At 40.3% G+C, this 27,383-nt stretch overlaps 1 protein-coding gene across 2 annotated transcripts in view; it reads left to right on the forward strand.

Annotated features, from left to right (window-relative positions):
- Positions 1-27,383, forward strand: part of SMAP1 (small ArfGAP 1) — a 155,689-nt gene that overhangs the window by 115,513 nt on the left and 12,793 nt on the right. For both annotated transcript variants that reach the window (XM_066253295.1, XM_066253302.1), the window contains one exon: positions 11,491-11,581. In XM_066253295.1, the coding sequence (XP_066109392.1) occupies positions 11,491-11,581 (91 nt within the window). The remainder of the gene's footprint in view (positions 1-11,490; positions 11,582-27,383) is intronic.

The following is a 27,383-nucleotide window of genomic DNA, read 5'->3' on the forward strand; positions in this document are numbered from 1 at the left end:
TTCCTAATAAATGCTTGGATGAAAGGTATTTTCACTAAGTTGAAGCCTGTGCTTAAGAATGTTGCAGCCAAGGTGGCAGGATCAGCAATTAGATTGATGAGTCATTGAAGGTAATAAAAATATTTATAGTAAGTCCTTACTTGATGCTTAATATATGCCAGGCATTGTTCTAAACCCTTTATGTATATTATTTCATAGTTCTCACAACAGTTCCATGAGGATGATACTCTTATCCTCATTTACTGATGAGAACCTGAGAGACACAGGTTTGGTAATTTATTCATGGTCACATAGCAATTGAGTAGCCAAGCCAAGATTTGAATCTGAATGTTCTGCCTTCAGCGTGTATGCTCTTAACCAAATGCTGGATGGCCTCTCGGGGTTTTACTATTATAGCCAAAAGCAGAGAAGGAAAGAAGGGAGCAAAGTCAAGGGATTAAATTTCTGCCAACCATTTTATGCCTGCTAATTAATTTTCACAGTAACCATAGATAGTTTTAATATAGTTGCCATACAAAAGAGAAACAGAAGATTCAAAGAGTGACATATTACACATCTCATAATTGCCAGACTAGATCTTTCTGAAAAAGGCGGCCACTGATGGGGGGGGGGTTCACTATTTTCTTATGAATGTCTGCTGTGGATTAATTTAAGCAACTAATGCCCATTGAGAAGTAGCAACCTGTTTATATCTGTGTGACAAGTTTTCTAATATAAGTGCTCTAGGAGTGAATCAGCACACCATCTTTGCTAGATAATGGTATAGTAAAAAGAATATGGACTCTGGGGCCAGAAAGATTTCAGTATTTATGATTAACATTTAATTTTAAAATGGTAATTTAAAGGCATAGTTTATAAGCATATTTGGATGGGTCACTTTATCTGTATAATCCTGAAAATAAACCCAAATTATTCATCAAACATATAATGAGGATCTGATATATGACAGACACTCTAAAAGGCTCTTGTAATAGAACAGTAAACAAACCTGACAGAAATCCCTGACCCGCAGTCTAATCAAGTGGACTCAGTTGTGATTTGCTCTTGGGAAACTGATCCTGATACTGTCTGCTTGCTCACCTTTTGGCGGCCGGACAGGTTAGGAGTTGGTCTGCCTGACACCGTTCATTTTCGAGAGCCTCCAGGAACGCCAACTTTCTCCTAGCCATCAGTTTTCTGTATTTTTGCTCAGGTGTTCTAACGTCAGTATAAATTTATTGAGCATCTTTTATGTGATAGTCTAACATTGAGGGTTTAAAGATGACATCAGAAAAATGTTTCTTCTAGGAGCTTATCGTCTGGGAGAACATTTTCCCTGTTTCTCTAATTTGTCTTTTTAAAAAGTAAATCAGATTATGTTCCTTACTTGCTTGACACCTTCCAGTGACTTCCCATTGCACTAGAATGACATTCTTAGACTTTGTTTTTTAAAGCCCCATACAGGGACGCCTTCTACCCCTGTCTAAACCTCCAATTTCACCTCTTTCTACTCTTCTCTTATTTATTGTGCTCTAGTTGTCCCATTTTTGTGTTCCCAGAATAAATCAGACTCATCTTGACCTCAGGACCTTTGCACTATTTGCCCTCCTTAATACTTTTCACCATCTTCCCATGAGTACAGCTTTCCTGTCATTCATTTTTAATAGCATTTTAGAGTGAGGCCTAGTCTGAACACTGAATACAAAGTAGCTAGCCCCTAGTCTTTTTTTTTTTTTTTTTTTTTAGAGAGAGAGACAGGAGAGGAAAGAGATGAGAAGCATCAACTCTTAGTTGTGGCACCTTAGTTGTTCATTGGTTTTTACTCATATGAGGAGGGGGGCTCCAATTGAGCCTTGACTGAGGAGGGGGGCTCCAATTGAGCCAGTGACCCCTTGCTCAAGCCATCGACCATGGAGTCATGTCTATGATCTCACACTCAAGCTGGTGAGCTCACACTCAAGCCTGATGAGGCCACACTCAGGCCAGCAACCTTGGAGTTTCGAACTTGGGTCCTTCAGCATCCCAGGTCGATGCTTTGTCCACTCCACCTCCTGGTCAGGCACCCCTACTCATTCTTGATTACAACATCCTATTCTGATTTACCGTGTGGCATTTAACACTACTGGTTTATTTGTGATCAGTTGTTTTATTGTCTGTTTTTCCTCTCTCCATCTCTTCCTGACGTCCCCAAAATGCCAATGGTAGACTGTCAGTGCCTAGAATACTGCTGAGTGCGTGGAGGATTCGTTATTGATAAAAGACCATCAATGGAGTAAGCATTCCTTGTGCAAAATGATGATTGGCAAAAATGACCCTCTTTATGATCGTGTTGTTGGGAAAGTTGAACATGGAGAATGACACAGTTTAGAGAACGAGGGAACTGAAGGATATTTGCTACTTAAGACCAAGTGAAAAGTTCAGTTCTTGGTTGTTTACTTAGCCTATAATGCAAACAGCTCACTGTCAAGTCACTTTATAGAGTGAGTCTTGAATGAACAGAGGCCAGAGGTGCTGAATAAATCTTTAAACAAGTAACACAACCTCTATTCTGCAGTGGGATATATAGCTTAGTGCAGGGGTCCCCAAACTTTTTACATAGGGGGCCAGTTCACTGTCCCTCAGACTGTTGGAGGGCCGGACTATAAAAAAAAACTATGAACAAATCCCTATGCACACTGCACATATCTTATTTTAAAGTAAAAAAACAAAATGGGAACAAATACAATATTTAAAATAAAGAACAAGTAAATTTAAATCAACAAACTGACCAGTATTTCAATGGGAACTATGAGCCTGCTTTTGGCTAATGAGATGGTCAATGTCCGGTTCCATATTTGTCGCTGCTAGCCGTAACAAGTGATATGACATGCTTCCGGAGCCGTGATGCATGCGTCCCGTGTCACCGGAAGTAGTACTGTACGTGAGCAACGCCGCCACATACAGTACTACCTCTAACTGACCACCAATGAAAGAGGTGCCCCTTCCAGAAGTGCGGTGGGGGCCGGATAAACGGCCTCAGGGGGCCACATGCGGCCCATGGGCCATAGTTTGGGGTCCCCTGGCGTAGTGTTTAGGACCGTTTTTTCCTCCAGTTAATATGTTTTTACCTTAGGAAAATAATTTTTAAGTAAGGAAAAATACAGGAAAGTATTTAGCTAAAATATGGAAGATATCTTTAAAAAGTATTATTTGTTGGTATTAAAGCAAAAAAGTCCTGATGGATGAATTCTTGATAAATCTTTGCAGTTCTAAGAGGATTAGTTAATATAGTACTGATAGTGAAATTTATGTCTTTTAATGACATCCTTAGATTCTTTATGGAATTTGCCATTTAGAACGGTATATTCTTGCACTAACGGTTCTGGTGCATTACCTGATAGACTGTGTGGAAATGTATACACTAGCCCTAGATGGGGCCCAGCAGTACCCATACCCACACAAGTGGTTTCTATAGACAGGAGAGATTTGGGGCCCGTGTTAAGACTTTATTTGCATTCTCTTAATATCAATATTTTAGAGCTGGAAAGGATGTAAGCAATCTAGTCCAACCCCCGTATTCTTCAGAGGAAGAAATGGGAGCTCACTGTGATTGTAGTCTGTATGTGATGTCAGGATTCAGACCCCCACAGCTCCTTACCAGAATCTCTGTCAGTGATAACTGTTTTTACTAGTTGTCTTCAGCTGGTGACAGTGCACCTGGAACAAGCAGGGAGTGTGCATATCCATGATGGATGGCTCAGTCTTCTCTCTCAGTTAACTTTTTGTGTTTACACAAACCCTGCAGGAAATAACTTTGCAGCTTTCATTTTTTTGTCTCTGACTTTAGAACTTAAACAGTCATTTTTCATACACAGTAATCTGTTTATTGAAAATATCTGATAACTTAGATAATGTGTTCAGTTGTCCTGAAAGTTTTTCCTCACGCTCCTCCCTATCTAGCATCACTAAGCTGAGGGCCCCGTATTCCTCTGGCAGAACCAGGAGATACGAGCTGAAGATAAACTACCTTTCCCTAGTTTAAAAAGAAGATATAAAGCTGGAAGTAAAGTGTTGAAAATAGCATGGCATTATTTTGAAGTAGCCTCAACCAAGTGCCATCGAGAGAATGCCTCTCTTCTGGAGAAAAGGAGACCAGGCTGCGTGAACGTTGCTGGCTGGGGGCGGGCGGTTATAGAAGTTATTTGTGGTCATAGTAACAATACGGCACTTTAACTCAAAGAGCATAGTCTCCAAATCCTTATATATCAATGTGACTCTTAGATTATCATTATCCTAATAAAAGTAAAAAATAAATACATGGGTTTTAGTGCATGTGGACTTCATAAAAAGAAGTTGTCCTTGTCAAGTAGTTATCTTGCTAATAACTTTATAAAATAACATTTGAAATAAAGTAGGTATAATATTTAATTCTGTTCTTTACTAACAGTTCTTCCCTCCTTCCCTCCCTCCCTTTCTCCCTCTTCCCTTTGTTTTTCCATTTTGGAAATTTCTAGTGGCATATCCTTTAGCTCAGGGACTCATTCCTCAGCCACGTCTGGTCTACTAACGAGACTATCAAAGGCATTCTTCATTTCTGTCCCAGTGCTTTTGACCTGGAGCATTTTTAAGTCTTTCTTGGAATTTCTGTTTCTCTGCTTACATTGCTTGTCTGTTCTTGCATTTCGTCTACTTTTTTCATTAGAGCCCTTAGCATATTAATCATACTTGTTTTAAAGTCATAGTCTAATCATTCTACTATCCCTGATATATCTCTGTCTTGTTCTGAAGCTTCATCTATCTCTTTAAACTTTTTTTTCCATGCCTTTAAACTCAAGTTTTATTCATCATAAAATTCATACAACTCCTTATCTGTGCAAAAAAGTGGGAAATGCAAGTAAAAAAAATCTACAACCAGTGTATAAGATGCACCCTGTTTTTAGACCCCAAATTTTTCGGAAAGATGTGCGTCTTATACATGGGGAAATATGGTATTCTATTAGGTAAAGAACTCTGGTAAATAGGCCTTTAGTAATGTGGTGGTGAACTTCACAACTACTGCCTTTTTTCACCACCTTAGGCGGGACAGGATGGCTAGAGGGAGCCTGAAGGTAGGGTATTTGCCTTCCTCCAGGTAAGGTAGGGTCTGGAAAAGCTCCAGTAGGTTGGGCTCTGGTGAAATAGTTTCTCTGAGGGCAGACTCTGTTAAGATCAGAATGCTCTGGTATATTTCAAATTGGTTGCTTTTCCCTTCCCATGCCAAACCCAGAAAGGTTTTCTTATTCCTTTCTGGTCTTCAGGATGAGAACCTTGGTTGTTACTTCTGGAGGTAAAACTCAGACATGTGAGCACTCCTGTATGACAGAGTCCCCTCGAGTGTTTGACCCTCGGAGGTGGGCACACTGAGCCTCCAGTAGCATGTCAGTTACAGTTCAGGCCTTCCTACCCTGCTGCTGTGTTTCTGCTCGACTCCATGAGTTCTTTGTACTCTCCTGTCTGTCCCTCCAGTTTGGGGGCTGCAGTTTGCCTTGTAACTTCACTTAACTGGTAGATCTAAGAATTGCTGATTTTTCAGTTTGTTCAACTTTATACTTGTTGGCATGGAGTGGTGACATTCAAGCTGCTTATATGCCAGAAGAGAAACTGGGTATCTTGTTATACTTAGCTCAGTTACTATGTTAGCAGTCATAGGGCAACATGGCAGGTATTATTCTTATTTTACTAATCAGACCCAGGCTAATCAGATAGGGCCAGCTATGTAATTTGCAGAGCCAGAGCAAAATGAAAATTAGAGGCCCCTTGATCAAAAAACAAAAAAGTTTCATTAAAAGTACTAAAATAAAATTTTTTTTCTTTTACCGTCTCTCAGCTTATGAAGGTGTTTTATTTGGTATTTAATCTTGTTCTAAATAAAGAGATGTAATGTTTATATTAACATGAATTTTATCATTTGCTTTTATATTGTACAGGTTTTACTTGCAAATGAAAGAGCATGTCATTCATATGTAGAATCTTTAAAATTATATAATTGTATTGCTTAGCTTGTACATGGATATGTGTTTTGGTTCTTACCAGAATAGTGGGAATAGTGCACAGAACTAACTCACAGTGTTCTTTTTTTTTTTTGAAAGAGAGAGAGGAAGAGAGATGAGAAGCATCAATTCATAGTTGAGTCATCTTAGTTGTTCATTGATTGCTTCTCAGATATGCCTTGACCATGAGGCTCAAGTCAAGCTAGTGATCCCTAGTTCTAGCCAACCACCTTGGTCTTCAAGCCAGTGACCTTGGGATCATGTTGATGATCCTAAGCTCAAGCTGGTGACCCTGCACTTAAGCCTGATGAGCCCGTGCTCAAGCGGGGAACCTTGGGGTCTCGAACCTGGGACCCCAGCATCCCACGTTTACACTCTATCCACTGTGCCACCACCAGTCATGACAGCTAACTTGCACTGTTTTTATTTCACTTCTTCATGCACACATACTCTATTAACACTCCATGTTTGGTTAACTGATGAGTGAGGAAGAACTGAAAGAACAGGAAATTGTCAGCTGTTCTATCTTTCTCTTCTCTGTCATCATTTTTTCACTGTAAATGGTTGGCAGATAAAGGGAAGTGACATGAATAAAAAAATGAAGAGTTTTTGGTCTTTTCTATTTCTTGGAACATGTTTGCTGTTATTTTCTGCTTTCAGAGTAAGTTCTGGTTAGTACAGAAGGATGGCTTCTTAGGGCTGTCAACACCTGTCTTACTTCCTCTGTCAAAGGCCTAACACACTTACTGTGATCACTTAGTCCTCACATAGGAGCTCTGCTCAGGGAACATTGAGCACTACATATAATTGCACAGCAAGAAGTGGGCCCACACTGCATGTCTCTTGTGCTTAAGCTTATGTCCTATTGTCTCATTGGGTTTACAGTCTCAAATTCAAAGCTAAACTTAAGAATTCCAGGGTGCAATAGCAGAATATTAAAGTTCCCGTGAGGCTCTGTGGGACTGCACAGGTTACCTGCCCATGACCCTGAACCTGCTCAGAGGTATAGGTGCCTTATTCAGAGTCACACCTGGGAAGAGTCCAAACTGTGTTCAAATCTGGAATATTTGCCTAGTTTTTTTTTTCTTTAATAGTTTTGCTAATAGCTAAGTGGTAATTATTATTATTTTTAAAAACCCTCTTTTCACTCAGTTGGTTATAGTGACGTCCTGGGGCACACATGGGAAGCAACCTATGAATGCACGACTGAGTAGAACAACAAATGAATGCTCCCGTTCCCCTTCCCCTATCTCTGTGTCTCTAAAAATTAATCAGTCAGTAAAAAATTAAGCCCGGCCAAATAGCTCGGTTGGTTGGAGCATCATCCTGAAGTGCAGAGGTTACTGGGTTGATCCCCAGTCAGGGCACTTACGGGAACAGCTTAACATTCATGAGACAGTTTTCAGGGTAAACACAAGGTGCTTCTTTCTACTCCCTTCCTGTTAAGTCCAGACTATTTAAAGACCATCACGTTGCCTTGTTGCTATGGCAATTATTAATGAAGGATAAGGAGGAAACAACTTAAAGCTTCCTATCTTCTTGAGTTTTGATTTTCATCATTTTAAATGTTTTTGAAATGCTGGATTTATATAACGTGGTAAAGAAAGGAGATCTGTTAGTTTGACTCTCTCTTCATAGTCCAATATTTGAGGCAGTCCATAATCCTCCTTCTCAAAAACTGAGTCTTGTCAGCTTTTAGAATATGGCAGCATTGGGCAAATGCAGCAGTGGGCATGATATAATGGCTGGAAGTAGTACATTTTTGAAATAGGTTCTTATTCTCAATATATCGGTGACAGTCAATTCAGTTTATATATACATTATAATGGAATAAAATATATTAAGATATTTTTGGTTTATGCTTTTTAAACATTGAGTTTATCTTTGTTTTAGAGGATTGCAAAATTTAGAGGACTGTGTTTAGAGGTTTTTGAACCCCTATAATGTAAGTTATTTTTATTCCCCAAGTCTATATTTTTAGAAATTATTACCTACCCAAGACTAGAAAACTAATACTTAATTCTTTTAATTTAACAAAAAGATTTATAAAAATGATTTTAAGTGTGAATAAGAATTTTCAGTTTTTATAAAGTTACTCAAAGAAATAGTATAGAAAGTCAGTGTATTTTTAGGATATCTAGCTCTAAAATATTAAGTATTATTTTGGCTAGACTTCTAGGAAGACTTCTCATTTATGTGGTTTGGTGCTTTGGTGTATCTGCCCTTGAATTTTTTTTCTTAATATATTACGAAATAAAAACCATGAGATAATTTTTATGTTTACATTTATGAGTAAAGAAGACTATCATCTGAATTCAGTCTCTGTGGCTCTCACTAATGTGTGTCAGGTAGTAGTTGGACTATTGTGAAGATACAGAGTGAACTCTAAAATCACTTGCCACACATTGAAGTGTTCGTAGTACTACTGCCTCAGCAAGATTGAGAATGAAGGGATACCAGACAGTTTTTAAAAGTGGTCAACTTTTGCTTTTTTAATGTGTGGGGCAACCTATAAGATGCCAACTAAAAGGGTAATTCATGGCTGAATTTTTGAAATCCATCTAGAATAGTCAACTCTAATTGGAGTAGTTGGTAAGTTTTGGGGCATAGATATTCCTCACTCATGGAGATTGACCACCTATTGTAGCAACAAAGGAGCAGACTGTCTTGAGAGCCCAGTATTTCTTAACCCATGTTCTGGTAAGAAAACGTTTACATTATGATCAAATCCAGTTTGCATGCACTCACGTATACACAGATGTGCAAAACATTTCAAGAATATTTACCTCTACTTTGCTCAGTTCATTCTGATTTCTGTTCTTTTTGTTTGTTTGTTTGTTTGTTTGTTTTTGTATTTTTCTGAAGTTGGAAACAGGGAGGCAGTCAGACAGACTCCTGCATGTGCCTGACCGGGATCCACCCAGCATGCCCACCAGGGGGCGATGCTCTGCCCCTCTGTTGCAACCAGGGCCATTCTAGCGCCTGAGGCAGAGGCCATGGAGCCGTCCTCAGCGCCTGGGCCAACTTTGCTCCAATGGAGCCTTGGCTGTGGGAGGGGAAGAGAGAGACAGAGAGGACAGAGAGGGGGAGGGGTGGAGAAGCAGATGGGTGTTTCTCCTGTGTGCCCTGGCCGGGAATCGAACCCAGGACTCCCGCACGCCAGGCCAATGCTCTACCACTGAGCCAACCGGCCAGGGCTTGTTCTGTTTTGTTTTTTAATGCCAAAATTAAATTCTAATTGTTCCCTAAAAAATAGGTTTCAAAACCCACTTGTGGGCCATTCTTGCCATTTGATAAACTCTCTTTAGAATATTCCTTTCTTCTTGCCTTTTAGTTTCTCTTTACCCTGCACAGGATATATATGTTCTCTATTATATAGTTTTCTTTGTAAATGGTTGATAAATACGCGTTTAAATAATGATGCAATAGAGATCTAAGGAAGAAGAGATGGAAGAAACTCTTCGGATACACAGTTGTGTGAACATCTGGAATAAACACTTTCCAAATCGTTGCAGTAGTTCTGAGGGTGGGCCTCAGGATTACTAGAAGATTTGGATGTAATCTCTTTTTTTCAGACAATGAATGGGTAATTTATATTCTACAGTATTTTAAAAGATAGCTCTAACTTGGTGGGGAAATAACTCAAGCCAGAATTTGAATTTTTAAAAAGAAAGCATTTCAGCTCAAGGAGGGTTCCAGATTCTTGGACTAAAGCAAATGAATAGGCAGGAATCCCTCACAAGTTGGGTTTCTGTTCGTGCTTCTTTCCATGGAAGAAGATTCAGTAAAATACACATCTCCCAAACCTCTCAATTGAGAGACAGAATGGCCTGACCTGTGATGGCGCAGTGGATAAAACGTTGACCTGGAAATGCTGAGGTCGCCAGTTCGAAACTGGGCTTGCCTGGTCAAGACACATATGGGAGTTGATGCTTCCTGCTCCTCCCCCCCTTCTCTCTCTGTCTCTCTTCTCTCTCTCTCTCTCTCTCTCTCTCTCTCTCTCCCTCCCTCCCTCCCTCTCTCTCTCCTTTCTAAAATGAATTAAAAAAAATTGAGGGACAGAAAATAAGTTTCAGTTTTTCTATCCTTAATTGGTATTAATATCTGAACCTCATTTAATTTACAAAATGAATGAGTTTAGTGAATTTATTAAATTTATTTTCAGCTTTCCTGATTTTAAATTAAACCGTTGATTAGATTAAGTGCTCATGAAGCGTAAGGCACTTAAATCCTAATATCCAAAGTATTAAAGGCAGGGTGTGAACACATGAAGACCTGCCCTGGGACACTGCCAGAATCCTGCTCAGGAGTGTTTGAAGTGTGTGTGCTCATGGCCACTTAATCCTCAGATTCCCTTCCAGATTCAAGCTTTTATAGTAACACAGGTCATCCAGTTTAAAAAGGAGGGCAGAGTTCTAGCAGCTTAAATATCAATTGAAAAGAATTAACTTTCTTACTATAAACTGTGCTATCTTTAAAATTATGCAGCTAAGCAGGGTAAATCCTATATTGAAGGTTGACAAGTAAGAGAATGTGAAATGGGTTATGTTAGACTTCTGAAAATTATATATAATTATATATTTAAAATTATATATATAATTATATATAAAATTATATATTTGTTACAGGCTGATAATTTTGTATTTTAGAAGGTTATTAAAGAATTGATGTCTGTGATGGTAGTCTAATTGGTTAAAAAATAATTCTAAGGAAGACAGTAGTGATTAAAAACAAGGGTAAATATATGTTCTTAGAAATTATATATCTCTGTAGCTAACAAAAAATAAACTCAGCTAACTTATAAATTCTTTAGGTGGTTATAGAATAAATGATCTTGTAAGAATGGTTTAAGAAAGGAATGAGTGAATGAATGTTTTATTTTCTTGGTTATAGAATTTTGAGTTGAGAATTCAGTAGTTACGTTTGTTTTTAATCCTGTCCTGTACAGCATTTCTTGTGTAAATGAGAAAGAGGAAAATGGTTTGGAATGTGTAACTGTGACTTGGGCTTCTGAGAACTAGAAGAATATTATATTTAAAATGTAACTAATACTGTAGACTTGGGGAAACGTTGTCAAATAACATTCATTAGGCTCTTCTTGGTGCAGTGATGTCCCCGTGTCAACAGTGGATGAGGGGAGCAGACTGCTCACACAGATTTCCAGGCCTGCCCAGCCTCTGCTGACAGGTGCACATTAACAGTAGCTAGCGATTCATGTCAGATGTAGCGCTTTTAAAAAGTGTGATTTCACATAAGGGAATTAAATGGTTAAGAACAATTACATAAGATTACATTGATATGTTCACTATTTTGAGGGCCTAACGTGTGTTACTCTGAGCTCAATAATCACATTTACTTGTTTTTTATACTATAAATGTTCTAGGCTTTATTACACTATGCTTCCTATGCTTCATTACACTAACTTTATCTATATATATAATTAATTGGGGCTTTAAAGGCTTTTTTTTAAGAAAAGTAATAAATCTGATTGTTTACTTTAAAGCTGCAGAAGAAAGAAGATCAGCAATTAGAGCCTAAAAAAAGCACCAGCCCTAAAAAAGCCGCGGAGCCCACTGTCGACCTCCTCGGACTCGGTAAGGAGTGAAAAGCACAAGCCACCCCTGGAGTCGCAGAGTAACCCTTTGAAACCTTTGCTTTAAGTGAATATAATGGCCTTATTGTCGGTGTGCTAAAAGATACCTGTTGATTGGCTTTGAAAATGGTATGATTACTTTGCTGAGTTCTCACAGAAAAGGAAGTCTTTAATAAGGGAGCTCGTCTCTGTCAGCACCATTCGCTGAAATCCAACTAATGAGTTCCTTGGGAAAAAAAAAGATATCAAAGTAATCTTCAAAGGTTGGTAGCCGGTGTCATTTCAACGTTTAAAATAAAGAGTAGATAGATTCATTCTCTCTGTCTTACATTGTGTGTGTGTGTGTGGGGGGGAGAGGGTAGTTGAGGGGGTCCCTTAGCAAAGTAATGCTGGGGTAGCCTTAATAATATAAAATGTGCTGGTTTAAAGATAATTTAATTTTGGTTAACTGAAGCAAAATACTTTATACCTGTATCTACTAGTGAGAGTCATTTTACAGAGTGAGGCTCATTTTAATACAGTGTCGTATTTATTCTCACGGCTGAGAGATATGTGTTGTCTTCCTGGTAAGTGAACAGGCTTTCATTCAGGGATTGCTTTACTGCCTTTATCTACCAATACTGTCAGCTCTTTTTACATGTTCTTCTCTTTTTTCTAAAATAGCTTGATAAGTGGTTATTTTTAGTAATATCTGAGACTTCAAGCAGTAATTTTTACTATTTTTTATTTTTAGTTTGGAGAAAGAATAACAATTCAAAGAAAAGAATGACAGATAGTTGAAGGGTAGAGTTGAATTTCATATACCACTTTTCTAAGAATTGTTCTTAGCTCTTACTGAGTAAATTGTTTTCTGTTTGAAGAATTACAGTTAATTGTTTTATTCATTTCTCAGGAAGCTGGTATAACATGCAGATATACTTCCTGGGGTTAAAAATCTCCTTGGTATAAAAATAAGTAGTATATCAGAAATATTTTAAAAACCATAACTTTGAAAATAGAGCTTCAGTCTAGGGCTCTAAATATAATTATGTTGAATTCTAGTCCCCTTAATTTCTGTATTTTATTTTCGTTGATATAAATGAGAGAAAAGAAAAAGACTTATTGGTACTAAAGTAAGAAAAATTCTGCTAGAACTATATGCATCTTTGTCCTCATTGCAGCATTTTCTTTCCAGTCTAGGTGCCTGGCTTATTAATTTATAACTTAGAAAAGTCAGATATAAACTAGACCTGACTCTTTTCCTACAGACTGATGCACTTATTCAACAAATATTCATTATGCGTCTGTTATGTGTTCAGGCACCATTGTAGGAACAAGGGAGATAGCTATGAAAGAAAACAGATAAAAATTTGGGAGCTCTTGGAATTTTCATTCTGTTTGAGGACAAAGTGAATAAACAGTTCAGTAAAGTATGTCATGGGTCATATATGGTAAGTGCTGTAGATAAAAGAAAACAAAACCGAATGGTTGTAATTTTAAATTGGGTTAGAGATAGGGGTGCTCACTGAGGTATTATTGGAGCAAAGACCTGAAGAAGTTCTGGTCCAAGAACATTCATTCTAAGTAGAGAGAACAACAGCAAGTGCAAAGGCCCTGCAGAAGCAGCTTTACACGACATGTGTAAAGATCAGCAAGGATGACAGTGTGGCAACAGGGGAGTGATCTGGGGGAGTTGTGACAATGGAGAGGAGAAAGGGGTGAGGAGAGAGGCAGACAGATGGTGACTTTGGCTTTTAATCTGAGTGTTCTGGAAATACGATAGAGGTTTGAGTAAAGAAGTAGTTGATCTGACTTTTGTTTTTCAAGTATTATAGCTACTGTGTTAAGAATAGATTGTAGCAAAAAGAAAACAAAACAGATTGTAGCAAGGCAAGGCTAGAATCGAGACCAGTAAGGAAACTATTACAATAGTATAGGTGAGAGAGAAGGATGGCTTAGAGTAGGTGGTGGCATTGGGGGTTATAAGGAGTAACCAAGTTCTGGATATATTTTAAAGATAGAATCAATAAGGTTTGTTGACCAATTGAAATTATAGGCCATTTACTTTGGGAATAAACCTGTAGAATAAGCAAATCTGATTATTCAGGACAAGAAACATTGCTGTAGCAGTGTGTTGAATAGCAAAGAGGGGGGTAGGACCCAGTAGACAAGTGGTGTGACTGGCCTTAGATACTCAACTGTAACTGCAGTAATCTTGCAGAGCACATAACCCCCAAGCTCCATTTATGTCAGTAAACATTTCTTTATCTTACTCTCAGGTCTGTGGGGTCAACTATGGCATCTCTGCTAGAACTTTTTGATATGTTTTGTACTTTCTTTTATAGGAATAAGTGTTTCATTGCCTTCTTAATCTCAGAGTCAGTTCCACAGATTGTAAGGTTTGGTGAGCCCCTCCCCCCCATTCTGGCATCAGTTTTCAATGATAGTCAGCTATTACTGCCTATGCTACATAGCACACAACTTCAGAATCTCAACAGCTTGTATCAGTTAGCATTTATTTCTCTCACTCAGGGTCTGTGTGACTCCTGAGACAGCTCTTTCAGATGCAGGAGAACATCAGGAAACAGTGTCTTTAGGGAAAACGGGAACCTGTGTTCATTAGGGTATGAAGGTGAAAGGGACTGTTTGAAGAAGAGGTTAAGGATATACAGAAGATTCTGCTGGTGATTGACAGTGTTGGATCTTATACTGAAAGAGTTCCAAAGATGGCAGCCACAAAGGGCTCTTCACTCGTGCTGGTTATCAGCATCCTAACTTCTTTTTAAAAACATTTCAGACTTCTTTTAAAGTAGTGCTAAACATGAGATTTGGTAAGTTTATGACAGCCTAGGAGACCGCCAGAGAATCAGAGTTCTCTTTCAGCTCAGAACATACAGTGGTCCTAAATCGGGATTGATTATTGGTGCCTGCCTTGGGCAGCAGACTGGTTTTCTTTTTTTTTTTTAAAGACTGAGTAGTACAGTAACTTTTTTTTTAAATTTTTTAATTTTTTAATTTTATTTATTTATTTTTAGAGAGGAGAGAGACAGAGAGAGAGAAGGGGGGAGGAGCTGGAAGCATCAACTCCCATATGTGCCTTGACCAGGCAAGCCCAGGGTTTCGAACCGGCGACCTCAGCATTTCCAGGTCGACGCTTTATCCACTGCACCACCACAGGTCAGGCCAGACTGGTTTTCTGATCCTAATCATGCCTCTTTCCCCTAATGGGACTCTGGTTTCCCCCTGTAAATGGGAACACGGTAAGGAGTAGAAAGCAATATGATTTATGCCCATGTAAAAATGACAGCATATCCTCATATGAATGAGACCAGAACAGGAAGTGACTTAAAACATTTTCAGAAAATACAGAGAAAACACCTACATTGTTTAATTCACTTTGAATAGTTTCATTATAGGGTAATAGTTAAGATCATTTTTTAATACAGTCATGTGCTGCATAGTGACTTTTTAGTTATGACTGATCACATATACAACTGAGATCCCATAAGATTATAATGGAGCTGAAATATTTCTGTGACTTTGTAGCCATGGTAACATTTCTTAGCACAATGCATTTCTCACATGCTTGTAAACAAGCCTACTGCACTGCCAGTCATATGAAAGTATAGTACATGCAATTGCCATAGAAAGCTATACCATCTAGGTTAGTGTAAATACACTCTCATATTCGCAGAACAATGAAATCAGCCAAGAACACATTTCTTGTTGTTAAGCGACATATAGCTGTTTAATTCAATCTTTCGAGACTTTGGTGAACCCATGTTCTTCTCTTCAATTTGGTGACTCAAGCTAAACCTACTTTCTTCACCTCACCTTTCCTGATATATTTTCCATCCCAAGGACAAACATAAAATGCTCTCTATACTTTTTAGCAAGGCTCAGCATTTTTTTCCTGAAAAGGGCCAAATATTTTGGTTTGCAGGCCATATGGTCTCTGTTGTAATTATTCCATTCTCCTCTATTGTGTGCAAGTAGACATGAGCAAATACAAAAACAAATGCGAGTGACTATGTTCCAGTAAACTTTAAAAGTAGGCAGTGGGTTACAGATTTCTGACTTCTGATTTATGTTGCTGATTATACCTGCAAGAACTACTTTATATTTCAGTGTTAATTCCTGTTTGAAGCCTGTAGAAATACTATTTATTCAGTGCTTTACTCCCTGATACCAGAAGTGGGGGCAGATACCTGGTTATTACCTATACTTTAGCCTTATCTATAACCTAAGATTGTCGGGCTCCTCTTGACTAAGGATGGGCCAAACTGAATAATCCCTGTGAATACTCTAGACCAGTGGTTTCAACCTTTTTATATTTGGAGATCGGTTACCTAGCTGGCCAGAAACATAAACACGCAACGAATAAAGTGTTACCTAACTACACATAACAGTACAACATGGTACAAGCTGGTACTTGATTTCTAAACTCCACATGAATGATGCATTGAATACTGCATAAGCTTGTCCAAATGCTTTTTGTCTACTGCACAGGATTTGTAAATGCTCTGCATGATTCAAAAGATTGTTCAAACGTGCCTACACATTCCAAAGATATCCAAGACACCTCAATAATATTTTCATCGATGACACAGGCTGATTAATGACAATCATCCTGAGCATATGTGAATTCAACTAAGATTGTTGGGCCTATAATCTTTATACAACATTAGGGTGGTTAACTCTTTTGCATTTTGTGGACCAGCAGTAAAAAACACTGCTCTAGACTCAGATCAGACTCTAGAGCCGTGATGGCGAACCTTTTTTTAAAAACCACCCACTTTTGCAGTGCTGGTCAACCTGGTCCCCGCCCACTAATGGGCGTTCCAGCTTTCATGGTGAGCTGTAGTGGAGCAAAAGTGGGCAGTTTTTATAAAAATATTCGCCATCAGGGCTCTAGAGACAGGTACATCTTGACTTGAATATGTACATCTCCTTTGTTAGAAGAGACGAAGCTTCTGGGGCAGGCTTCCCCAAACTACGGGCCCGCGGGCCACATGCGGCCCCCTGAGGCCATTTATCCGGCCCCCCATCACACTTCCAGAAGGGGCACCTCTTTCATTGGTGGTCAGTGAGAGGAGCACTGTATGTGGCGGCCCTCCAATGGTCTGAGGGACAGTGAACTGGTCCCCTGTGTAAAAAGTTTGGGGACCCCTGTCAAGGGCATGTGGGTGGTACTTTTCATGTCACCTCCTGTATAGTCATCCTAGGACTGGGAATTGTTCTCTTAGGCTAGTATTCCTTCTGTGTTGGTTATTACTTAGTTTTTACATGCTAAAAACTAGTACACTGCTTAGCAATTGTTTAGGATTATTCCCTCAGACTAATACTACTTTTCAACAGTATTTTGTTGTTGTTTGTTTTTTGTTTTGTTTTTTTGGTAGAAGACTCCATCTGAGAAAAAAATCTTAAAGGGTGAGCGTATGCTTTAAAAATAAATCTTGAAAATAATCATAAACTGCTGGTGTTAAACGTGGTCTTACAGGTTTCAGTTCAGTCTTTCCCCAGAGGTGGAGAGCCCTCCTGTGGGGTTTCTGTGTTGTGGCCAGCCGTGCCCTGCAAGCATCTTGCAAAGCAGCCTGGCCCCTGTCAGGAGGATGTGGCCAGCGACTGTGTCAGGCACAGAAGGGGGTGTGTGCTGGAAGGAGTCAGACAGGATCACATCCTCTCGGTGTTCCAGAAGATGTCCGCAGATAATCAGCTGTGATCTTGGTAATGAACAGCTAGCTGGCTCAGGGGGTGTTCACTGCTTAAATCAAAGTATTTTTATGCTTACTTTAATGTAAGAACATTTCTGCCTGAACATTTCATGTATTATTTTAGATTATTTTAAATATTGAGCTGTATATAGGCATTCCTTATTTTATTGTGCTTTGCAGATTTTTTTTTTTTTTTTTTACAAATTGAAGGTTCACAGCAGCCTTGCATCAAGCAAGTCTATTAGCACCATTTTTTCTATAACATTTACTAATCTTTTGTCTCCATCACATTTGGTTGTTCTGGCAATTTCAAATTTCTTTCACTTTTATGTTTTTTATGGTCAGTGATCTTGGATGTTATTGTTATAGTTGTTCAGGCCTGCACAAACCATGCCCATATAAAAGAGCAAACTTACTGGTAATCCATAAGTGTTGTGTGCTCTGACTGCTCCACCGACAGGCCACTCCCCACCCCTCTCCCTCTCTCCGGGCCTTCTTGTTCCCTGAGACACGGCAGTATTGCAGTTAGGCCAGTTAATAACCCTACGTCGGCCTCTGCGTGTTTAAGCAAAAGGAAGAGTGGTACATCACTCACTTCAAATCAGAAGCTAGGCCCTGGCCGGTTGGCTCAGTGGTAGAGCATCGGCCTGGCATGCGGGAGTCCTGGGTTTGGTTGCTGGCCAGGGCACACAGGAGAAGCGCCTACCTGCTTCTCCACCCCTACCCCTCTCCTTCCTCTCTGTCTCTCTCTTCCCCTCCCGCAGCCGAGGCTCCATTGGAGTAAAGCTGACCCGGGCGCTGAGGATGGCTCTGGCCTCTGCCTCAGGTACTAGAATGGCTCTGGTCGCAACAGAGCAACGTCCCAGATGGACGGAACATCGCCCCCTGGTGGGCATGCCGGGTGGATCCCTGTCGGGCGCATGCAGGAGTCTGTCTGACTGCCTCCCCGTTTCCAACTTCAGAAAAATACAAAAAAAAAATCAGAAGCTAGAAATAATTAAGCTTAGTGTGGAAGGCCTGCCAAAAGCTAGGCCTCTTGCACTGAGTGGCCAAGTTGCGAATGCAAGGTCAGAGTTCTTGAAGGAGATTAAGATGCTACTCCAGGGGACACAGAATTATAAGAAAGTAAAACATCTTATTGCTGATATGGAAAAAATTTTAGTGGTCTGAATAAATCAAACCAGCCACAACATTCCTTTAAGCCAGCGATTCTCAACCTTTTTAATTTTACGGCACACACAGACTAATTACTAAAATTCTGCAGCATAGCAAAAAAATTTTTTTTTGCTAATCTGATGAAAATATAGATATAATTTTGATTGATTTACCAAAAAGTAAAAAATAAAAAACCATAATAGTGATTACCCTTTTTGTTCCAAAGTAACTTTTTTTTTCTTCAAAGTAATTTTTTAAAAAATTAGATGCCTATACTTTTATATAAGGATTTCTGGTACCAAGAGTTAACCAATCCGATGCAACCTAATTATGCACTGTGACCAGGAAGGTGCACCTCTATTGTATGACCTATATAACTATGGTTCAAGACAGGGCATTCATATCAGAATTGTTGTGTTGGCTGTTGTCAGAGGGCCGTGCCCCTAACTAAATAGTCAGATATTGCATATTTTAAAATTCTTATGGCACACCTGTTGAAAATCACTGCCTTTAGCCAAAGCCTAATCCAGAACAAGGCCCTAACTCTCTTCAGTGCTGTGAAGGCTCAGAGCGGTGAGGAAGCTGCAAAGAAAGGTTTCAAGCTAGAAGAGGTGGATTCATGAGTTTAAGAAAGGCCATCTCCTAAGTGCAGGGTGAAGCAGCAAGTGCTGATGTAGAAGCTACTCAAGTTGTCCAGAAGATCTAGCTGAGATAGAGGGGCTGCACTAAACATTAGATTTTCAATGTAGATGGAACAATCTTATGTTGGAAGATGTCATCTAGGACTTTCATAGCTAGAGAGAAGTCAGTGAGCGTTGGCTTCAAAGCTTCAAAGGACAGGTTAACTGTCTTGATGTGGGTGTGGGCTAATGAACATGGTAACTTTATTTATTTTGTTGATTTTTTTTTGAGAGAGAGAGAGAGAAAGGAGGATGAGGAGGAGTGGGAAGCTTCAGTTTGCAGTAGTTGCTTCCTATATGTGCCCAGAGCTTCAAACCGTGACCTCAGCATTCTAGGCTGAATGCTTGACCCACTGCACCACCACAGGTCAGGCATACATGGTGACTTTCAGTTGAAGCCAGTGCTCATTTACCGTTCTGACAATCCTGGGGCCATTAAGAGTGATACTAACTCTACTGTGCCTGCGCTCTGTAAATGGACAGCACAGCCTGGGTGACAGCACATCTCTTTACAACATGGTTTACTGAATATTTTAAGCTCACTGTTGAGACCTACTGCTCAGAAAAGATTTCTTTCAAAATATCACTGCACACTGACAGTGTCACCCAAGAGATCTGATAAAGATGTACAATGAGCCTGAACAGGCGGTGGTGCAGTGGATAGAGTGTTGGATTGGGACCCAGGGGACCCAGGTTCATGACGAGGGCAAGATCGCCTCTGAAGACCACTTTAGTCATTGTAGTCGGTCAGCTAGCCTAATGCTACCTGTTTAGCATTAAGAAAGATTAATATAAAATAAACACAAATAGTTCCGCTTAATTCTCAGACACCTGTATTTCTGTAAGCATTTGAAAACAGTCTATAGCTTGAAAATTTTAATATACTTCAATGGACATTTGTTCCTTGAATTTACAAGGTAATACACATGGAAGTGTATTTCATTTATAAAGCAGCTTGTTTTAATATAAAGGAATTCCAAGTAATATTTTTATTAAGGTAAAGCTTTACATGGTTGCAGGAGTAGAAAATAAAAAGGGTTCTTTGAATAACATGAAAATTTATAAAGCTTTAAGAAGATGGAGTTTTGCCACTAAGGAGAACATTGCTGCGTTGCAGGGAAGCAGCCTTTTTTTTTTTTTTTTTTTTACAGAGACAGTGAGATGCAGAGAGAGGGATAGACAGGGACAGACAGACAGGAATGGAGAGAGATGAGAAGCATCAATCATCAGTTTTTCGTTGCGACACCTTAGTTGTTCATTGATTGCTTTCTCATATGTGCCTTGACCGTGGGGCTACAGCAGACCAAGTAACCCCTTGCTCGAGCCAGCGACCTTGGGTCCAAGCTGGTGACCTCGGGGTCTCGAACCTAGGTCCTCCACATCCCAGTCCCAACACTTTATCCACTGCGCCACCACCTGGTCAGGCAGGAAGCAGCCTTTTTTAATCATTGCGTTTCCCACTTTGAATTTATTCTTTCTTAGGATGATGCCTCAGTAGTTACTGATGAAGAATTAGACTTGGCAGTTTTCATTGTAGCAAGGGTGTACTTGGAGCTGAATGTTCATGCTCAGTCAGAGATGGTAATGGAAAACATAACATCCATTTACTTATCATATTCTTATCTTCCTTAAACTAGATTAGCAATACATGAAATCTCATGTTGCTCTTTTAACATTTTTTTATTTTTTGTGCAAGTAGATTATGACCAGCTAATGCCTTTGACATTCAAGTAAAAGATGAATTCAATTAATATTTATTGAGCCCCAGCAGAGTTCATGGGACTCTAGGAAATACCAGAAAATGCAGCTGTGTGTGCAAGTGAGGGGTGAGGTTAGAGTCTAGAAACTAGGACAGAATTATCGCTGAAGGAAGAGATGGGATTATGTAGAGAATGTTACGAGAATTCAGGTTGAAATCTGGAATAATTCCCAATTTAAATTGTATTTTCTTCAATTCAAAGGTTAATTTTCTTGCTGTTGCTAAGTCAGAGGGAGGAGCAAATGAGGTTTTTGGTACTGTGCACACTTATTCCAAGTAAAATCTAATGCATTATAGAGGTCATCCTTAGAGTGGAAAGAGTTGGAAAAGATTAGCAACTTCCCAGATACACACACGTGCCGTGTCTGACCTTTGTGAAACATCTGATGACCAGTGCCCATCTGGCTCTGACGGAGCAGACAGCTTCGGAGTCACGGTCCAGTGCTGCGACGGCACAGTTGGAACAGGTCTGTGGGAGAGGAAAGGAAAGTGTGCTCTGGCGCCTAGGGTGGCTGGTAGGGGGACTGGCCCATGCCTGGGCGCTTACCTGTGGTGCTGCGGCAGCAGTGATGCACTAAGCTGTGGACAGTGGCTCTGATTTACAGATAATTTCTACCTCATTGTCATTGATGAACTGGAGAGAGGAAGCTGTAGGGTAGGGACTCCTGTTAGGAAGGACGCAGGTGTAACACTGTGGTTAAATAGTCTTGTGGAATTGGTGGCTGTGAAAAGATTGGAGGAGTAGCTAGCCAGGATATCAACAGCAATGGCCACAGAGTCTTCCAAGATGTGGTCCTAGACTCAAAGGGGGGGGATTTTCAAGGAGGAAGGGACCACCTAATTATTTATAATGAGGTGGTGGTTCAATAGGGCAAGGACTAAAGAGGGATTTTGTAATAAGATCACTGGTACTTTTCTTTTGAGTTTTCAAATACATTTTATTTTATGAAGGAAGTCACATTCTGCTTAAAAATTCAAGAGTCGCTTTTCCAAGATGAGAGAAAAAAGAAAATAAAGAGACAGGCCCTGGTTGCTCAGTGGATAGAGCATTGGCCCAGTGTATGGATGTCCCGGGCTTGATTCCCCATCAGGGCACACAAGAGAAGGGACTATCTGCTTCCCTCCTCCCCTTTCTCTCTCTCTTCCCCTCTCGCAGCCAGTGGCTCAGTTGGTTTGAGCATTGGCCCCAGACAAGGGTTGCAGCTGTATTCGGATCAGGGTACACATAGGAGTCTGTCTCACTATCCATTCCACTCACTTAAAAAAAAAAAGATACAGATGAAGGACGAAGGAAGACACCAGGAGTCTCAGATAACTTACAATTTCTATTAAAAAGTAGGGGCAATATGCATGTCTAAACATACAAAAATGCTAGAATAATGGAAAGAGCAAAATGGAGACTATTTCTTGTTTTCTCAGAGTTTCTAATGTTTCTTTTTACCTTTTACATTTTTATGTTTTAAAAGCTCCAAGGAAACATTTGATTCAAAACTTTTAATGCCTTATAGACTTCAGTTCTAAATCAATTACTTACAAGCAGAGTTTAAAGACTGTTCTCCAGCACTGAGGGCTAGAATAACAACTCCTGGTTCTGGACTTACATTCATGGCCTACAGCTTTGCTGTTTCATACACCTGCCTGACTGGGGTTCTCTCCTCAACTCCAGGACACCAACCAAAGAAACATCTGGAGCCTGACCAGGCGCTGGCGCAGTAGATAGAGCGTCAGACTGGGATGCGGAGGACCCAGGTTTGAGACCCGGAGGTCACCAGCTTGAGCGTGGGCTCATCTGGTTTAAGCAGAGCTCACCAGCTTGGACCCAAGGTCGCTGGCAAGGGGTTACTCAGTCTGCTGAAGGCCCACAGTCAAGGCACATATGAGAAAGCAATCAGTGAACAACTAAAATGTCACAATGAAAAACTAAAGATTGATGCTTCTCATCTCTCTCCATTCCTATCTGTCTGTCCCTATCTATCCCTCTCTCTGACTCTCTCTCTGTCTCTATAAAAAAAAAAAAAGAAAGAAACATCTGGAAGAATTCCTCCTAAGTGCTTCTCCTTGCTTTGTTTTGTTTATAGCTCTATGTTTGCCCAGACAGCCCAGCTGGCGGTCAAAGCAGTGAAGACGTCATGTGTTTCATGACAGTTTTTTTTTTGTTGTCGTTTAGGCTCTGGGGAGGGCATCTACTGCTCGGTGCTTACAGTGTTTCCAGAGGCCCTGTGGGGCTTGGCAGTAGTCACTGAGGTAATGAAGTGCCTCACACAGAACAGGGCTCAAATCACTGGTACTTTTGAAAAATACATTATTCACAAAAATAGTCATTATTTCACTTTTTCTCCCAACAGAAGTACGATCACTGGTCTTGTTTCCACCATGGCTTTGCTGTCACCAAGCAATCCTCTTAGAATCTGTGTGTGAAAAGCATTTCAGCTCCTCAGTCATTTACTGAGCATTTGCTTTGTGCCAAGCATTAAATTCAGCTGCACACTCTCTTCCTGGTGAGGGGATGGGAGGGAGTGGACAGCGGCTCTGGGTCTAAACGTGATTGATGGCAGTGGGGAGCACAGAGGCCTGTAGTGTACTGAGGCATACCTGCCAACCTGAGGGTATTCTGATGCCATTAAAAACTAAAAATGAAAATGTAAAAGCACTTGGGAAGGCTGCCACTTTGCATGCAGCCTCTGACCTTTCAGAGGAAGATTCACTGACCCCAGGATTCATTTCATTTGTTGCCTCGGAAGGAGCTTAGCCAACTACAATTGCTGGGATGGGTTCTAAAGCCGGCCCGGACCTCAAGGCCCTTTCATAGGGAGGTAGGGCAACTGCCTATTTCAACCCCATATGAGGAAATGGCACCTGTTGTGCTTGAGGCCACCAGGAAAAGCTTCTTGAACTGGTAGAGCAGTGGAGTTTTCCAGGTGCAACACCAGGCTTCTGTTGAAATCTTAGGCTCATTGTGTAAACACTCTCTTGAGGTAATATGATAATTAACCTGAGATACTTTATATATGATCAGAGTACCTGGCAATAGAAAAAAATATATTAGTGTTAAAAGTGTGTTATTAAAATTACCTTTAGTTTATAAATTATTGTTCAAACGTACTTGGAATGGGCCACGAAGAAGCCACTTGCATATTGTTGGAAATACTTTGTTTACCTTCACTCATTTGGATTACCAAAGGCTTCTGGCATAGCCACAGTTAACAATCAATTGATTTCCCGGTGGTGGACACTGGCCCTCCTGACTTTGCCATGTTGAATGTGGCCTCCTTTGAGCACCTGTCAGGGCCGTGGTGTGAAGCAGGCCCGCAGAGGCCTGCCGGGCGTGCCTGTGTTCGTGTGAGCAGCACTGCTGCTTTCAGCAACTTCTTCCTGTAGCCCAAACATTCTAACCTTTACTTGTAAAGTCCTGCTATGTGTGCAATTTAAAACAGCCACCAACCAGCTCAGTTTGCAGGTAAAACACTAGTATGAAATCTTAAGGTAACAAAATGGTTACCCATAACCAACTAACTGCAGGCTTGATGCCTTGCCTTTAAGATTGAAATTCCTTCTTCCTTTTACTGCATTGTCCTGATTTGTTTGCTCATTGCCTTTTAAAGGGGTCCTTTGTGCTTCATTATCGTTTTTTATGATGTTGTCCCAGCTAAATTTCCTCCATTTGCCTTAGGCTTTTCTTGTGCTCTGGATCCCCCATTATTTTTATTGCCCACCAACTACTGTTTCTGCATACTGATTAAAAGGAGTGGCTGCCGCCTCCTGCTGCTGGCTGCTCCTACCACCAGTCTGGGGCTGACGAGGACGCAGCACCCACACCAGTGCGGTCTGGTGAATTCTGCTTGTTTGCAGACAGCCTCCACCCCGAGGGGGACGCGTGTTTGCATGTGTGTGTTGTGCACAAAAAATATAACCCATGCGGATTTAAATATTTTTCTTGAATTGCACTACTTACACCATTTAGTTTGAATAAGCTTTAGTTTTTCTAAATTTTAAAATTGTGTGTGTGTATATATCTGAAAAACTGTTTTCTACATCTTGATATTCTGTTGCTTTTGTGGCCTCTGAGCTTATGTTCATTCAGTCAGTGAATAAGTGGACCCTGGGTCTAAAGGATGCATTAACATCCCAGTGATTTGTGAAGATTCTGTTGACTGATTATATGCCACACGTGGTTCTCTCAGCCCAGTTGGCTCAGTGATGACCACATCCACCGGATCCCTCACTCTAAATTGGGAAAATACTGGGCTTGGTAGGAGGAGAGTAGAGTGGGGTGATGAGAAACTGAGTGTGGTGCTCAGTGGTTTTTGAACTGTTTCTGTCACTGCATCTCTAACTTAGTACAAGTAATTATCAACCAAAAGTTGCTATTTATATTCAGAATTTTAAGGATTTCTTTTTAACTAGGTTCAGTAATAAGTACATGGCTTTTGATGAATTGTGCCTTAAGGAAAAGAGCACTCAGGAGTCTGTAGGTCTGAGGACTGTGTACTCATGCAAGTTTTTTGCTTCTGAATTTGGGAAGTGACATTGAGCGTTTTAATCTGTCACTTGGTTTTTGTAACTCAGATAATGGAAAGAGATGCCCTTCCCCATATTGCTTGGAGACAAAATGATACCATGTAAACATTCTATAAAAACACCCAGGAGGCCCTGGCCGGTTGGCTCAGTGGTAGAGCGTCGGCCTGGTGTGCAGAAGTCCCGGGTTCGATTCCCGGCCAGGGCACACAGGAGAAGCGCCCATCTGCTTCTCCACCCCCCCCCCCTTCCTCTCTGTCTCTCTCTTCCCCTCCCGCAGCTGAGGCTCCATTGGAGCAAAGATGGCCCGGGCACTGGGGATGGCTCCTTGGCCTCTGCCCCAGGCGCTGGAGTAGCTTTGGTTGCAACAGAGCGACACCCCAGAGGGGCAGAGCATTGCCCCCTGGTGGGCGTGCCGGGTGGATCCCGGTCGGGCGCATGCGGGAGTCTGTCTGACTGTCTGAGTCTGACTCTCCCAGTTTCCAGCTTCAGGGAAAAAAAACAAACAAACATCCAGGAAACATGATGTTTATAATGATGATTATGATAACTAGTCTTGAACTGTTTTTTTCAGATACTGAAAATCATAAACAAATCCTTCAAAATGAATTGAATCTTTTTTAAAGAATGTGTTTAGCAAGCCAAAAGTAGTGAGTGAGTCAAATTAGCAGACATTGAAAGCTGCTGGGAAAATCCATCGGGAACTTGTATTTACTGGTTGTGCAGGGCCAAGGTTTCATTTAGGTTAGACGTTAGAGGTTTGTTTTCAACAGTTCTGTGACTGCGGAGCTTTTGTGGTAACAAGGAAAATTGATGGAGGTGAAATCCATCATATTAGGGGATCACATGGGTAGGAGAACGGGATCAAGAGAAAACAGGGCACGTGCGTTGTAGGTGTGAGAGCAGAGGAGAGTCATCAGTGTCCGTCCTGAGGTTGGACAGAGGGAAACCTTGGTCAGGCCTGGAAGAAAGTTCTTACCTTAGGTTTTAAGGGTCAGCCTTGCCACAATGGTCGCTGTCCCTAAGCAGATGCTCCTCTCTCCTCCTAAAGGATTCCAGAGTCCATTCAGCTTACATTGTGAGTAACTTTCAGACAGCCCCATTAATTGTGGTAGGTGGTGGCAAAGAGCACAATTTTGTTTTCTGTGTAGAATGCCTTCCTGAGATTTCAAAAGGCCGGTTTAAAATATTTTAAAATGGAGCTGTTTACAGTGCAATGGCAGAAACAAATCATGTTACCTTGCAGTGAAGGAAATTAACTGTGGGTTTTATAACGAGAAGGGTAGATGGTTACTGTTGTTTCTGTAGTAGCAATGGTCTGTAAACTACCTCAATGCCCAACAGTGAAGGACTGGATAGAATCACTTATGGTAGGTCCAGGCAGTACCCTAGAACGCAGTTCACCCCACCCACACAATTTTATTTAAAACTATTTTTGTATATACATTGTTTCAGGCATGTTTATAAGCATACATTAATAAGTATAGAAAATGTATGGTAAGGGTCATTTTTTTGTGGTAAAATACATATAAAATTTAAGATTTTAACCAGTTTCAGGAATACAGTTTAATGACATTAAATACATTCATGTTATTGTGCAAATATCACTGTCATCCATGGTGGGGAACTCTTACTCATTTTGCATTGTTTGCATCTTTTATAAAAATGTATTGCTTTTAGAGTAAAAATTGAATAAAATTACAATTAAAGACTTGCTCTATCTAGTTCTGTGACATTAGACAAGTTTAACTTTTTTTGGCCACCTGTAAATAAGGATAGTTTATAGTACCTCTCCCATAGCATTGTTATAAAGATTAAACAAAGCATATGTGTTTATTTGTATAATTGTATTTTTTGAGGCGTCATAGAAAATAAGCGCTTTACTAAGTGTTGGCTATTATTTTTACTGTTTACATGTGTGATCCTAAGTGTGTCAAGGGTAAAATAAGACTTCAAAAAACAAATAAATTGCTCCATGTTGTGTTTTTAGATAATGTACTT

Source organism: Saccopteryx bilineata, chromosome 1 (assembly GCF_036850765.1).
Source record: "Saccopteryx bilineata isolate mSacBil1 chromosome 1, mSacBil1_pri_phased_curated, whole genome shotgun sequence".
In the NCBI taxonomy this organism is placed as follows: domain Eukaryota; kingdom Metazoa; phylum Chordata; class Mammalia; order Chiroptera; family Emballonuridae; genus Saccopteryx; species Saccopteryx bilineata.